Genomic DNA, 15074 nt, shown 5'->3' on the forward strand with positions numbered 1-15074 from the left:
TAACTTTTCACTCGCCCATTTCCTCCTTTAAAATATATAAAAAAAAAACGAAACTAAAAGTTTCTTTGTTACACAGTACATACATACTTAAAGTCTTCCTTTGCATTTTGACACTTCTTTATTTAATTTTCGCTAAGAGACTGAGCACTTGTTAGATAAACTCGTATTTTATTATATATAATAAGAGTAAATTTTATATATATTGATAGTGTATACACTAATACTATCGATCGGTGTAGAAAAGATTAATATATATAATAATAGTACGAGATGAATTGAATTGAAATAATTATAAAATTTTTTAGATATATATATATATATATATATATATATATATAATTAATGATGGTTAGTGCCCTCAAATTTCCGGCGACCAGAATGCCACTTCCTCCTCCAAATCAAGAATTCGAATCCACAGTTATTCCACTCAAAAAAAGGGAGAAAAGACAAGGGGGATAGAAAGAATACCAGAACCCGCCCCTTTTTCTCTCCATTCTGATATTTTGGTACTCAATTAGAAACATTTCTTAACGACAAACATTTATATTAAATTATGTAATGTGCTCGTTCACTGGTCACTAATATTTTTCTCCTGGTGGCCAATTAAAGTGTCAATCCCCACTCGCAAGACGTTAATCACCTTCTTCGCTTCATAACTTAGCAGCCTTTTACTTTTTTTATTATTAACTTTTTCCATCAATCGTCATCTTGGTTGCTGGTCTCTCGTAGCAGTCAGTACACGCTAAATTTGGCCGTCTGTTCAGCTAAGTTTCTTTCCCATACTGAGTAGTGAGTAGTATGCTAGTTCTACTATAATCTCTCACTGCAGTCTTCTGCTTATTATCCACTGAAAACGAAGGAAGCAAAGCAATAATGGTGACTCATAAATGCTACTATTTTCTTTTCCTCTCGTTGGCTTTTCCACTTCTCATGGATGTAGCCAAAGCCCAGATGCCAGGTTCCTCTCTCCCTCTCTATCTCTGTGCGTCGTTCATGGGTGATTATTATATTTGGGAGTTTGTGGAGATGCTTTTTTGTCTTGAAAATAAATAGTACTTTTCATGCTCCATTCGTCATTAATTTTTTTTATATTTTAATTCTTTTGGCAAACTAGTCGTCGTTAATGTTGTCTACTATTGACAGGATTCCTGTGTAACCATACTAATTGCTTTATTTAAAATTGAGTGGGCGTGTGCTTTCATATTAATTTTTCCGTATTAACTTTGGGATGATAATAATCATGGGTTTTGTAGTACCGAAAGGAAATTTAGAAGAAAAGAACCTAATAAAATTTCTAGAGGAACGAATGTTTTTTTTTTTTTGGGGTTGTGGGGGGGGGGGGGGGGTTGGAAAACATTTGGTTTTAGGTGATCGCTGTGGGCAGAGCTATTGGATAAACGCCTTTAATGATAAGTCAGAGTGAAAGTTCATATTATGTGAAATGGGTTCAACGTGATTATGTAGTCTGAAGTTTTTTATAGAGGGTTTAGTGGGTGTTAAACCTGCTCCCTGAAAAAGGGGTAGATTCAGAAGCAGTTGGTGACGGTTGAATTTTTTTTTTTTTTAATCATTCAAACCGAAGGTAAAATCGTGCAGATTGCCTGTGCTGATAACTTTCGTTCCATTCAGGGAGTAAAAGGATTAGGATATCTAATAAACACTGGTAAATGGGGATATTTAGTAGGCTTTTAAATCTTAAGTAGTTAATATGCATTTTTCATTAATTAGCGGAACTCTTGCCAATGCTGTAGTATATGGCAACTTCAGTTGGCAACGGAGTTGCAAGTTTAGTGATGGAGAGTCAAGAATCGACTTAACTTGGGCCTTCAAAAGTCCTAGTTTGTGTACGATTTTGGCTAAACTATATGGATTTGAATTCTTGGTTGCAAGAACCATTATTCTGCAGCTAATCAACTTCTAAACTGAATCTCTTGGTGGATCTTTTGGAAGAGATGAGCAAGTTATGAAAGTTTAAATGGTGGTTAGGAGCTTTTCCCATCTTTAGTGATCAGTCTATTACACATTTCTCTCTGAACTTATTTCAATTAGTTTACTGTCTTCTGATTTTAAGGCCTAAAGTCCAAGGGCCCAAGCAAGTTGGCAGAAATTTATGGTCGAGAAAAGAACTGAGAATTGCATCAGCCTAATGGATGATTCGTGAAGCACAGCTCATACACAGTTTGATCCCTCTACTGTGGCTTCAGTGCTTGAATACCATAGAATCCTTGAAACTGTTTGTTCTGGCGAATTAAGGCAACAATAGCATCCTATTTTCTTCCCAAAACATCCTATTCGTGGTGAATAATAATCTGTGGGGTTTGTTGTGAAAACCTAGTTATGAAATTTACTTGGTAATGTTCAGAATTACCTTCATCTTCTAGGTTTTGGTGCTTCTGCAGAAGAAATTAGCCATATATTTTATGTTATTGGAGTGCTCTTTTAAATTCTGTGATAAAAGTAGCAGTTGATCATATGGTTCTGACTGATGTGGCCCCGTGGATCAGGTTTTTTAAGTTTGGACTGCGGAGGCAAAGGTAACTTCACAGATGAACTTGGTCTCCTGTGGACTCCTGATGGTCAGATGATCAGCGGAGGAAGAGCTAATATATCTGTTGCAAATGAGCAAAGAACTCAATATATGACTTTGAGATATTTTCCTGCAGATAACAGAAAGTATTGTTACACACTTAATGTTATGAGTAGGACCAGATACCTTTTAAGAGCAAGCTTCTTGTATGGAAACTTTGACAACAACAACGTGTATCCAAAGTTTGATATTTCACTAGGGCCTACTCGCTGGGCTACGGTGGTTATTTCAGATGCTAGCACTATAGAATATCAAGAGTTAATATTTCTTGCTACTGAACCCACCATTAGCATCTGTTTGTCTAATGCTACCACTGGGCAGCCATTTATTTCGACCCTTGAGCTCCGACAATTTAATGGTTCAATTTATATGACCCAATTTGAGAACGAGTTCTTTTTAAGTGTTTCTGCAAGAATAAATTTTGGTGCTGATAGTGATACTCCAATCAGGTATGCTTCCCATCTTTTTCTGGATTTTGGTTGCAGTAGATTGAAATGTTCTTGACAGGATAGCTATGGTCTTTACTTTCTGTCAAAATTGCCATGCAATTAGAAATCGAAGTCTTTGCTCAGTACTGATACTTAGATTTCCCCCTTTTACCCATCAGGTATCCTCATGATCCATTTGATAGGATATGGGAATCTGATACTGTGCGAAAAGCCAACTATCTAGTTGATGTTGCACCTGGTACTGAAAAGGTATCTACTCGAATGCCAATTGATGTTAGCTCTGGTGAAAGACCACCTGAGAAAGTGATGCAGACAGCTGTAGTTGGAAGAAATGGGTCACTCACATATCGGTTGAATCTGGACGGTTTTCCTGGTTCTGGATGGGCATTCACCTATTTTGCAGAAATTGAAGATTTGGCTCCAACTGCTACCAGAAAATTCAGGCTAGTGTTACCTGGAAATCCTGATCTCAGCAAGGCTATTGTCAATATTGAAGAGAATGCCTCGGGGAAATATCGTTTATATGAACCTGGATACTTCAACATATCGCTTCCCTTTGTCTTATCATTCAGATTTGGAAAGACGTCTGATTCTACAATGGGGCCCCTCCTGAATGCATTAGAAATAAATAAGTATCTGAAGAAAAGCGATGGCTCTTTGGATGGTAAAATGATATTTTGAATATAATTCAATTCATTATCTCCTTTCACGGAATAGCATACAGTTTGGCCCGCGTAGCTCCTTTTACAATGAGGGAGGATTCAGGGCTGTTGAAATTGCTGGCTGAGTTTAAGTCCTTCCTTTCTAGATTTATTTTGTGAAAATGCTAATAATGCAGTCTTCATACCTATCTGCATGAATTACAGGACAACTTGTTGCTGGTATAATCTCAGCTTACTCTACTGCTGATTGGGCACAAGAAGGTGGTGACCCATGCTTACCGACCACGTGGTCGTGGATCCAATGTAACACAGATCCTCAGCCTAAAATAACATCCATGTACAGTTCTGTTGGTTTTCCTTTCACTTTCTGGTGTTTGTTTCTTGGACCTTGTGTTGTTGATGATATATCTTGTGCCCTGTGTTGATGATAATATTGTCAAATGTATTGTTTCATATCATGTCCTGAAACCATTCGAAAAAGTAAGTCAGTGATTTATCAGCTAACCTTAATATCTGTTTTTGCAGCAAATTGTCGAGGAAGAACTTGACTGGAAGTATCCCTTTAGAGTTAACAAAATTGAGCGGCTTAGCTGAATTGTAAGTTTCAGCTAAGAACGATTTGTATCTGTTCCTATGGTCTGTATCATCATACCTTTTAACTTCTTCTTGCAGATGGCTTGATGGAAATTCATTTTCTGGTACAATTCCTGATTTTTCTGGATGCCCAAACTTGAAGACAATGTAAATCCTCTCTCTTTTCTGTTTTTGTCAGAAGAATAGGGGTTGTAGGGAATATATTTTCTTTTTTCCCCACATGCAAGTTATTATTGTCTCATGTATAAAGGCATGCACTTGTGTTATACCAGCGCATGTGCATTTATAGTTCAAGTGGGGAAGTCATGTATAAATGGTGTTGCTTATAGTGATTTCTACTGGTATTTCAGGAATGATGAGATTCTGTGCTTTAACTCCTGTTGGCTTAATTATTTTGCAATTTTGGAAATTTTGCAGACATCTTGAGAACAATCAGTTGACTGGAGGGCTGCCTTCCTCCTTGGGAGGTTTACCGAATTTAAGAGAACTGTAAGTTTGATACGTGTACTTTGCTTTGACTTTTCCTTTTCTTGTCTGTCAAAGGTTTATTATGTACATCATGGTCGTTTTAACTCTTTCAGGTATGTGCAGAACAATGAGTTATCTGGGACTATCCCATCAAATCTTCTGAACAGGGGTCTGATCTTAAAGTGGGTGTTCATTTTCCCCCCTCTGTTCCTTGTTTCGCTTAGATAATTAATGTCTCCATGTCTTGTGAGGCAATTGCCTTATGCAAGTGACAACTGTGGTCATCTAGTCGGTCCTTATTCAAATAAATCTGTGATTAATATGCTGTGTTAGTATGTTTTTCCTTAATAATTAAGAACGATTACATATATTTTGGCGTGAACATTTTCTGACCTTTTATTTACCTTCCCAGTTTTTGGTGGTGGAATTTTCATGCCTGCAAATTAGATAAGATAGAAAATGGTGCTATTAACTTATTGTAGATCAAATGCCATCATAAATCATGAATCATGACATGTTTGGAAATTGGAAGGTTAAAAGCCTTTTATGCCTTTATTTTAATGTTTTAAGCTGACCAATATCCATGAACAAGTAGGCTCTTCAAGACATGCAGATGATAAAAGCCCAGCTTCATTTTAATAGACATGTTAATGGGATGATGCTAATGTTCAATGGTATATCATAGCTTTAGGTAGTGGCAATTTAATATCTTGTGTTGGATTTGACTTAAATTGAACTAGCATGATATATATCTGTATCCCCGTTTATCTGAGCATTCTGTTTCTGAAATTCTCCTTTTATATGGTCTTTGTACCGCAATGCTTTCAGCTATACTGGGAACATTGGTCTTCATAAAGGAGGCAGTGCAGGAAATCATAAGAAAATCATTATTGGATCATCAGTTGGTGCTGCAGCACTGCTGCTCGCCACTATTATCTCTTGCTTATTGATGCAGAAAGGAAATAAAAATTATGCAAATCAAGGTTAGATGGAAGATTATGAATTATTTAGTTCTTTTTAGGCATGAGAACATTGCTTGCTCATGAGAAATTCGTGAATCTATTTGCAGACCAGCATGAACATCGTTTACCTGGTCAAAGAGTTGTCTCCTCATTGGGTGATGCTGCATCTGAAGTTGCTCATTACTTCACTTTGTCTGAGCTTGAAGATGCAACAAGGAACTTTGAGAGGAAAGTCGGCTCAGGAGGCTTTGGAGTTGTGTATTACGGGAAACTCAAGGAAGCGAAGGAAATTGCTGTGAAAGTTCTCACAAATAACTCCTTCCAGGGCAAACGAGAATTTTCGAATGAGGTAATTCTCTTGAATTGGGATTCATTTACTGTTGATGACAGTGGCTCTTGTCTTCTAGTTTATTTACCAAAATCTGTTTGTAAAAAATGAAGATAGTAGCACCAGTGACGTGGTGGTTTCCTTTTCTTCCCCTGGGGAAAAGATGACAACTATTGGAATACAGAAGAAACAGGAGTAATGATATTGCTTTGCAAACACAAATTACTTTTGAAGAACTTATTCTAAATTTTTCTAATGCACAGTTTTATCAACTTTTTTGCTTCCGGTCACAAGTTTATCAACTTTGTTTCATTTTTAATTAATTATTCTTCTTACAATGATAAATTTCTTTTTGGCTGCATTACCTACAACTTCACGAAAATCCCATGCTCATATATGGCTTAGGTGGCTCTTCTTTCGAGGATACATCACAGGAATCTTGTACAGTTTCTTGGATATTGCCAAGAAGAAGGGAAAAGTATACTTGTGTACGAGTTCATGCATAACGGGACTCTAAAGGAACATCTCTATGGTAAAGTCCATTATTTTTCTGATACAAAGTTGTTCATTTTGGCATGTTTAATCACTTGTAACACCTGGTAGGGCCTATAACACATGAAAGAAGGATCAGTTGGATTAAGCGCCTTGAGATTGCTGAAGATGCTGCTAAAGGTGAGTATGCTAAATATGAATCGTTTTAAATTGACAGGCTTGGTCCTCGTTAGGTTAGCATAACAAGTCAAAATGGTTATGCTTGTCTCAGGGATTGAGTACCTTCATACTGGGTGTACTCCATCCATCATTCATAGGGATGTAAAGACCAGCAATATCCTCCTTGACAAGGACATGCGAGCAAAGGTTTCGGATTTTGGTCTCTCAAAACTTGCCGTAGATGGAGCTTCCCACGTGTCAAGCATTGTTCGAGGAACTGTTGGCTATCTAGATCCTGAGTATGACTTTTGTCCTAGACCTTAATCTTCTTTGATTGGCTAATAAAGTGCAAGATCACATAAACTATATGGTTGAACAAATTAGTGATTGAACTTCCAATTTTGTCATTATTAGTCTTTCACTTTTAATCATTACATGTCCTCTTTCATCAAGTCTATTGCTCTAGAGTTCACATGCTGACAGCATACATTCATTAAATCTGGATTATGCCTTAATTAGCAACCAAATGGGACTTTCCAGGGCATTTATGGAAGTGGACTTTTTATCCAAGATTTTGGATGCTTGGCATATGATCTAGTTCACTAGTTATAGATATTATGAGCTCTTATGTCCTACCTAAGAAGTGAGTTTGTTGCTATTTCATCCACCTGGTCATCTCTACTTGCTGAAGGTCCCAGATAATCTTCATTTATAGGACTGACGGTCTTTGTCTACTTCCTATGAAATATAAAAAGAATTGACTTCAAGCATTTTCCCAGTAATTGTTTGGTGAGCTCCTGTAAAGGGTTATAAGGTCGGTTTTTTTTTTTTTTTTCAATTTTTTGGTATTTTGGGGGCGGGGGTGATGGAAACAATGTAGGACACTGGATCAATATGCACAAGACTATTAACTCTTTGCAATCTTAACTTGAACACCAACTCTCTAAGCCAAGAATTCTGTTACAACTACATGCCCATGAACTGGCAACTTAAATCAGCTGAACAGTTGAATTTGTCGTCCCCAAATTTGCAACTATCTTTCACATTTATTGGTAGTAAACATTGTGACTTAAGAGAAATTGAGAAGCTGGGGTCTTCACAGGTTACTGGGAAAAGGACATCTGTAGATAAAGACAAAAGAGTCAAGTGACTTGATGCAAGATTAAAACAAAAGATCTTGTCAATTGCATTTATCTGCTGAGCTTTCCCTTACCTGAAAATTTTTAAAGTCACACATAGGAGATGTGATTGGAAGAAAATCCAAAAAAGAAAAAGTGATTGCACATTGTCTACTTATCCTTTCTTTACCAAAGATGATATTCCTAAGAATGGCATGATTGGTATTTGCAGCATGCTGCTATCACTAATTAGGCTTTTCAAAAGTTCTCCCTCTATATTTCTTCTGTTCGTATGTGAAAGGCTTTGAAGATAGTTGTCTTATGCTTATATTTCAAGCATGACTTCTTACATTCCACCAATCTTATGCAGGTATTATATCTCCCAGCAGTTGACGGACAAGAGTGATGTCTATAGTTTCGGGGTCATTCTACTGGAGCTAATATCTGGTCAAGAGGCAATTTCAAATGAAAACTTTGGTGTGCACTGTCGCAATATAGTCCAATGGGTAAGATCAGTTGACAATAACAGTACTAGTTATGAAATCGATAAAGCACCTCGAAGTTTCCTGATTCATTACATGAGGTTCGACGTTGCTGTAGTGAGATTATATTTGAGCATATTATACGATATAGCAATTGCTGTTTATCAGAACGAACAATGTTCCTGAATCCGCATTTATTCCCGCGATAAAGAAATTAGCTATAATGGTTTTTACTTCTTTACGGGTTTCATCTCTATTTCTTTTTTTAACGAGATTCCAGATTGACAAAATGGATAAAGCACCTCCTTAGAGGACTAATCTGTGTAAATCTCTTTGTTGTCAATTTTTATTCAAAGTGCAATCAGAATTAACTGTTTGACTATCTTGTTGCACCATCTCAGGCGAAGTTACACATCGAGAGTGGAGATATCCAAGGGATCATTGACCCCTCATTGCATAATGAATATGACATCCAATCAATGTGGAAGATAGCTGAGAAAGCTTTGATGTGTGTCCAACCCCACGGGAGCATGAGGCCCCCTATTTCAGAAGTTATTAAGGAGATCCAAGATGCAATATCGATTGAAAGAGGTGCAGAAGCAATCAGGGAAGGTAGCTCAGATGATATATCCAGGCAATCTATTCATTCTTCCTTAAACTTGGGGGGTTCTCTGGACTTGGGTGCAAGTGAGCATTACTTATCAATTGATGAGTCCATTGCACGGCCAACTGCTAGATAGGATTTGTCTACTCACAAGTCTCGCCCTATTTCCCATTTTTTCGGGATAGCTCGAATTTATCCGGAGCGATAGAATATTCTGAGTTTCTCGGCTTCGTTTAGTACTTAATGGCAGTACATATGTGGGCTGTGTAGATTATGAGTTAGCTACTCAATTTATTCCAAATATTGGTCATTGTATTAGCAGAGCAAGATTGGTGGACTGTACCCAGTGGATTATTGAAGTTTTTTTTCTCCCCTTTTTTGGGGTGGAGATGCTGACTCCCTATCACTATGACTATCGGGACGGACAGAATGGACACCAAGTAGTGTGTCACATGCCAAATGCTGCTGGCTCTGTGTATTCTTGCCTAGTTAAACTGTGATGATTTAAATGGTGAAACTGACCCTGAACCTGAAAAGTTGTAGTAGCAGCCATGTGAGATGTATCATGGAGGTCATAGTCCTTGCAGCTTGTTGATTTTTCGTCTCTTTATTTTATTTTATTTATTATTGTTTTCTCTATTTGGTGCCAAATGAACGCACTCAAAAAGGAAAGTAAATCTATTATTAATGCTTTAGATTACCATCCGTTCGCTGAATTGCAACATTTTTGTGGATTAAATTTGTTTCGTTGCGGATAAAATAATTTTTTGTGCTAGGACACCAAATAGACGGATCCTTATTTTATTTATGAGTATTGTCATTATTATTATTATTTATGTACTCTATTTTCTTTTTTTGGGGTATCTTTTTTCTTGTTTTGGGGTACTGGAGTTTGAACTCGATACATTCCTTGTAGAACTCAAGATCGACTTACATGGGTTCGAGTCAAAGCGAGCCTTATTGACTCGAACCCGAATCAAGAAGATTTGGGAATTTTATTTTTATTTTACAAAAATTGAGTGAAAAGACATTAATTAAAAAATTTCATACAATCTTAAACATTTCGTAAATTCAACAACTCTTGTGGGCACAAGAATAATTTGATAATAATAATAAATTAAAAATTAAAATTAAAAAACTCAATATGGCTCGACAAGTTTTCGAATCTTGCTACTGAATACTCGAATTCGACTCATTAGGGTCTATCAAACTACTCAAACTCGATTACAATCCTAGACCTGAAAATGAATGTAGAAAAGAAAAAAAAAATCCGTGTTACAAACAAGCAAAAAGTCCCAAATTTTGGTGGAGAGAAAGTTCAATAAGCAGGAAAATGGAGAAAACGACAACGTCTGAAGGCCGCACCGGAACTAACGCCTCATACACGTGTTATGAATCAGAAGAAGATAGAGGCCAAAGAGGATGGGGCAGTACACTGTACACTACAGTAGTAGTAGTAGTACTTTAATCGCCGCTGCACCAGCAGCGGAATCAAATCCTAAATTCCTACGTATTTCCTAATGGAGAGGAGATAAAAAGGGGACGCCCCCGCCCTTCTTTCCCCCGCCCTCAATTAAAAGGACATCTAACAACCAACGGTGTTGATAAACCTAAGCGGCTAAGCCCATCCCAATTCTCTCATCTCAGTCGTCTCCTCTTTCCCTTCTTCTCCAGCGTCCGATCTCCCCTCTCTCCTCTCCCTCCATCCTCATCACCCTTCCCTCCTCCCCTCGCGCCAAAACTCAAAAACAAAATAATCTATTCCTCCAATTCTACACCCTATATATAAAAGCCTCACTCTCCATTCCTCCCTCAGGTAACAACCTTTTCCTCTCTTCTTTCTTTTTCCACCAACTCCCGATTCAAACTTCTTCACTTCAACCGCTGCAGTGCTAATTTCTATCCCTCCCCTCTCTCTCTCTTTCTCTCCCTCCTTCTCTCTGTTTTCGGTGTCTTCCTTTCTCGCTCTGTGAATGATATGTAGATGCATGCAATTTGATGTATCTGTAGGATTCTCATTATGGATGAACCAGACCTAGGGTTTTTTGGTTTGATTTTTTATGGTTGTGCGCTGCTAGGGTTTGGGTATGGCTGATTCGTCTCAGGGTGGGACTCCGGCGAGTCCAGGCGGCGGGAGCCACGAGAGCGGCGACCAGAGTCCAAGGTCCGGTGTTCGGGAACAAGATAGGTTCCTTCCCATAGCCAATATTAGTCGGATCATGAAGAAGGCACTTCCGGCCAACGGTAAAATTGCTAAAGATGCCAAGGAGACTGTTCAGGAATGCGTCTCCGAGTTCATCAGCTTTATCACCAGCGAGTACGTCGTTTTGTTATATGCTTCTCTTTATTCGTATTCGTTCATAATTCTGCCTACCGTAGTTTAAGCCGAATGCGGATCATCCTTGGCTAATCTGGAGCTTCTTGTTGCATCTCCATAGCCCCCTTTTTGTCATGAAAAATCAGTTACTTTTACACATTCATTGTCCCCATGGCTACTTCGGCTGGTCTAAAAAACTTAGCTACCTACCTACGAGTCTGGAAGTGGATTTTCCTGATTCGTTACCTAGGTTTACATGAACTCGTATGATATACTGTTCTCTTCTCTCTGTGATTTTGATTTCCCATAATGTTTATACTTCTGTTTTGGAACTTGTCTAGCCCGATCCATGTTACTATTTGTACATTTGTGTGTATCCACCGCATAAGTTGATTGAAAGAGTTATGGTGGTTCAAATGTTAGGGCAAGTGATAAGTGCCAGAGGGAGAAGCGAAAGACTATTAATGGAGATGATCTGCTGTGGGCAATGGCAACTCTAGGTTTTGAAGATTATATTGATCCTCTCAAGGTTTACTTGACTAGATATAGAGAGGTACTCATCTTTCTTCTCGTACCTTTGCTTAACATGGTTTGTTTTGTCACTTTCATATTACCTTGTACAAGCATTCTTATGAGCAGTTAGTGACTGATAATTTTTGTTTTCTTCTGTTATTGTTCCAATTGACTGTTGCAGATGGAGGTAAATGACTCTTCATTTTTTTTTTGCTTTTTTTAAAAATTATTCTGTAATTTTTGTTCTTCTACCTTGTTTACTGGTAACTGTGGCTTGTTTTCTTTTATGGTGGATTTCTCTTGTTTTCTGTGCATTATAGGGTGATACAAAGGGGTCAGCAAAGGGTGCAGACGGGCCTGCTAAAAGAGATGGTGTGCAACTTGGGCCTAGTCCCCAGGTTGGTATTGCCAATGTGGAACATAATTCTATCTCTAGCTTCCACTGGTTTGCTTGCTGTTTGTTTTTTAATGCCTGTGCAACACATTGTGTGGAAAATTTACTGACATACCCTGTGCTGTGTTCGGCTTGCTCATCAGGGTTCATTTTCTCAAGGCATGAATTATGGAAGTTCTCAGGTCTCTCTCTCTCTCTCTCTCTCTCTCATTTACTTGCACATAGATTAACTTAATAAACTCATGCATCTGTTGAAACCATAAAAGTACGCATAAGCTAAATGGAAACTTCTTGCTGCTGCCAAATTCAGCATGTAAATGGGAAACTATGTTCACATCACATGCATCATTGAGAGTTTCATGTTTCAATATGGCCAGTGCATCCAACTGCTACTTGGTGCATGTACTTCAGTTACTTGCTCTGGAATTGTTTTTCATCGGTTAAGTTCTTGTATAGTTCCTGTGGCATTGAAATTATATATTTTTATTGTCAAAAAATGTTAATCTTTTCAGTTATAGTCTATATTTTGGTTGGGTATATTTCTATGTACTGTTAATTTTTGAGGGGGTAAAAGATAGCCCATGTATTTGGTGTGTGTCTGTCTGTGTATATATCATTGATATGGTTCCCTTCATGCAATTTTCTATTTTTTGTCTTATTTATTTATATAATAATTTGTGGGTAAGTTTGCTTCATGCAGTTAATGAGCAGAAAAGCCTTTTCTCAATGTCTTGAATATGACTCGAATTTGGCCTCCTCTTCTATGTGCTTATTTCTAGAGCCAGCATAAGGCTTGACATTTGCAATTAGTTGTTGAAAGGTGTACTTCCTCAGAATCATAACTTCATAAAATGTAGACATGTAAATAATGCTGTATAGACTTAGCCACACCAAATGTTACATGCTGTGGATACACCGAGCTTTACATGCTATGTTTGCTGTTTGGTATGATATGTAATTCAAAATATGCACATAAATTCATTGTGGGATTTCCCAGTAAATAAGTGCATTCATTTTCTTGGAAAAACTTGGACTTTACAATGATTAAGAGAGAAAGTTGAGGTTGTAAAGCGTGCTCTTAAGTAAGTGAACTATAAAACTTTTACAAAAGTGAAATAGTTTACAAATCATGTAAAATATTACAAAATTGCTCATGCGTAGATGTGAAAGTGGATGAGATTTGGCATTGTGGTTATATATGAATGCCTTTTAGGATTGGGCACTTACCAAGATACTATCTGATATGAGACAGGAGGCAAGGAGTTACTATACCTATGTATATGACTTATATTGGTATTTCTGTTTGTACAATTGGTCTGTTATGGCTTATAAATGTCTTCACCAAACTTATCACAGAAAAAAAAAAGAGGAAATTATCTTGTGTTTTCTTGTGATGGTCAATATGGATGTGGTAGAAATTGATGGTGGCGGGGTTTATTGGTTGTGGTGGTGATGGTGTCAGTACTGTTGTTGGAGAACTGAGTGGTTGAAGGTGGTGGTGGCACAAATGCTTGTAGAGGGTGGGGAATGGTGTTGGTATCTTGCTTTCTATCTGTGTTTGTTGTTTGATTTAAAAGCACCATGGGAATGAATAGTTATTATGGCTCATGGAGTGATGCATTTTGCAGTTTCTGGTCCATCAAAAATTAAAAAGAAAAAGAAAATTCTGATTATTTTTTCTACGGAGAATTTAAATTTGTCTTGTATCATATATGTGATGCTTCTTATCTTTTGCAGTAGATGGGAATAACCATCCAATTCTTCTCCCCAGTGAAATTTAGCCAAGGTAGCGAAGGAGTTTTAACTGTACCTAAATGAGTACTTTTCTTTTTGTCCAGCTGATTCCTTTTTTACTTTATTGATGGGATGATTAAGCACTTTGATTTTACTTAATGATAATCAAGCCATGTGCCTAATCCTTTTGGATCTCTGGCAATGTTACATGTGCAGGGCTCAACATTTCTCTTCATGTTATGTAACTATTGCTTTCCTACCATGTCTTGAAGCTGCATAAACTTATTGGTTCCATGAAATTCAGAAGGTTTCATGTGTTTATTTTCTTCTTATTGCTTATTACGGGCATGAAAAGCTCCAAAATTGTGGGGAGCAAGATAAGGGAGCTTACCTCTTGGTTTTTTGTGTTGGCTGTTGCTTTGTAGTGGCTGCATATGCATACATGTGGATTTAGGTTCTGAGTCTTAAAATTCGAATGGCATTTTGAGCATCTATACCACAGCCTATGAGCCTTTTCTTGCCGTTGATAAGTGCTAGATGTATGTCATATGCCCTTAGAAAGTGCAGTAGATAGATAAATTCCAGCCAATTTACTGTTTAACGGATCCATCATATCACCATACATCAATGCGTAATGTATCAAACTTGGAGAGGGCAAAGGAATTAGGAAAGGAAAATAACTCTTGCTTAGTAGGTGTGTAAAACGTCTAAGCAATGGATGGTGACATGACAATGTCTTTGTCAGCGGAACTGATGTTCATTCTGTCTTTGAAATTTCAGATAAATGGATAATGTTCGTTCTTAATTAATCAACTTCATTATATCTCAAGGGTTAGTAATTACTTTCGTTCTTAATAATGTTAGTATCCACTTTATTGTAGTGTCATGAGATATTATGGCTTTTGTATGAAGTCAGCATGTCTAGTAGTTTCTTCATGGAAAATTATATATGAACTTTTCAATGGTGCTTATGTTATTGGTTTGAATTTGCAGTGGTGAGGTCAGAATGTAATGATCCAAATGCAAGGCATGGAGTAGATTTTGCGTCTGTTTGTTTGATCATTTGTTAATGTGCTTAGAAGTCGTCATTGCAGTTCTTGAGATAAATACATGTAAGCTTTTACTGTGAACTGATTGTAACAACTGGTTTTAGCTTTCCTGTGTTAGTACTATATTCTGGTTAAATGTATGTCTCTGGTGCTTTTCAAGTA

The 15074-nt window shown here is 37.4% G+C and overlaps 2 protein-coding genes across 8 annotated transcripts; both read left to right on the plus strand.

Annotated features, from left to right (window-relative positions):
- The first annotated feature begins 508 nt into the window (after nucleotides 1–508).
- On the plus strand, nucleotides 509–9500 carry LOC113692195 (probable LRR receptor-like serine/threonine-protein kinase At1g67720). The gene is made up of 15 exons (XM_072054375.1): nucleotides 509–958; nucleotides 2505–3036; nucleotides 3195–3700; nucleotides 3903–4035; nucleotides 4224–4295; nucleotides 4371–4439; nucleotides 4710–4781; nucleotides 4874–4942; nucleotides 5589–5743; nucleotides 5830–6071; nucleotides 6456–6582; nucleotides 6654–6722; nucleotides 6814–7000; nucleotides 8190–8325; nucleotides 8703–9500. Exons 1-15 carry the CDS (start codon nucleotides 874–876, stop codon nucleotides 9039–9041), a joined length of 2793 nt encoding a protein of 930 aa, XP_071910476.1. The 5' UTR covers nucleotides 509–873; the 3' UTR covers nucleotides 9042–9500.
- Nucleotides 9501–10470: 970 nt separating this feature from the next.
- Nucleotides 10471–15074, plus strand: LOC113695030 (nuclear transcription factor Y subunit B-8). Of its 7 annotated transcripts, none has more exons than XR_011816691.1 (8): nucleotides 10471–10721; nucleotides 10984–11222; nucleotides 11646–11775; nucleotides 12056–12133; nucleotides 12273–12311; nucleotides 13867–13915; nucleotides 14644–14694; nucleotides 14857–14993. XR_011816691.1 is itself a non-coding variant. In XM_072054377.1 (8 exons), the coding sequence occupies exons 2-7, from the start codon at nucleotides 10993–10995 to the stop codon at nucleotides 14670–14672; spliced, it is 552 nt and encodes a 183-aa protein (XP_071910478.1). In that variant the 5' UTR covers nucleotides 10471–10721; nucleotides 10984–10992; the 3' UTR covers nucleotides 14673–14694; nucleotides 14857–15074. The 7 variants fall into 7 exon arrangements, 6 of the variants coding, with proteins under 6 accessions (XP_071910478.1, XP_071910481.1, XP_071910477.1 ...); XM_072054377.1 differs by having other exon boundaries at nucleotides 13870–13915; nucleotides 14857–15074; XM_072054380.1 differs by lacking the exon at nucleotides 14644–14694 and having other exon boundaries at nucleotides 14857–15074.

The sequence above is a fragment of the Coffea arabica genome, chromosome 6e (assembly GCF_036785885.1).
Source record: "Coffea arabica cultivar ET-39 chromosome 6e, Coffea Arabica ET-39 HiFi, whole genome shotgun sequence".
In the NCBI taxonomy this organism is placed as follows: Eukaryota; Viridiplantae; Streptophyta; class Magnoliopsida; order Gentianales; family Rubiaceae; genus Coffea; species Coffea arabica.

Bases quoted from the DNA above. Each gene is read 5' to 3' on its own strand.
- LOC113692195 (XM_072054375.1), top strand. From the start codon at position 874: ATGGTGACTCATAAATGCTACTATTTTCTTTTCCTCTCGTTGGCTTTT. The intron at 959-2,504 runs GTTCCTCTCTCC...CCCGTGGATCAG, and splicing joins AGCCAAAGCCCAGATGCCAG to GTTTTTTAAGTTTGGACTGC. The intron at 7,001-8,189 runs GTATGACTTTTG...AATCTTATGCAG, and splicing joins GTTGGCTATCTAGATCCTGA to GTATTATATCTCCCAGCAGT.
- LOC113695030 (XM_072054376.1), top strand. From the start codon at position 10,993: ATGGCTGATTCGTCTCAGGGTGGGACTCCGGCGAGTCCAGGCGGCGGG. The intron at 11,223-11,645 runs GTACGTCGTTTT...TTCAAATGTTAG, and splicing joins ATCAGCTTTATCACCAGCGA to GGCAAGTGATAAGTGCCAGA. The intron at 11,776-12,055 runs GTACTCATCTTT...TGTGCATTATAG, and splicing joins ACTTGACTAGATATAGAGAG to GGTGATACAAAGGGGTCAGC.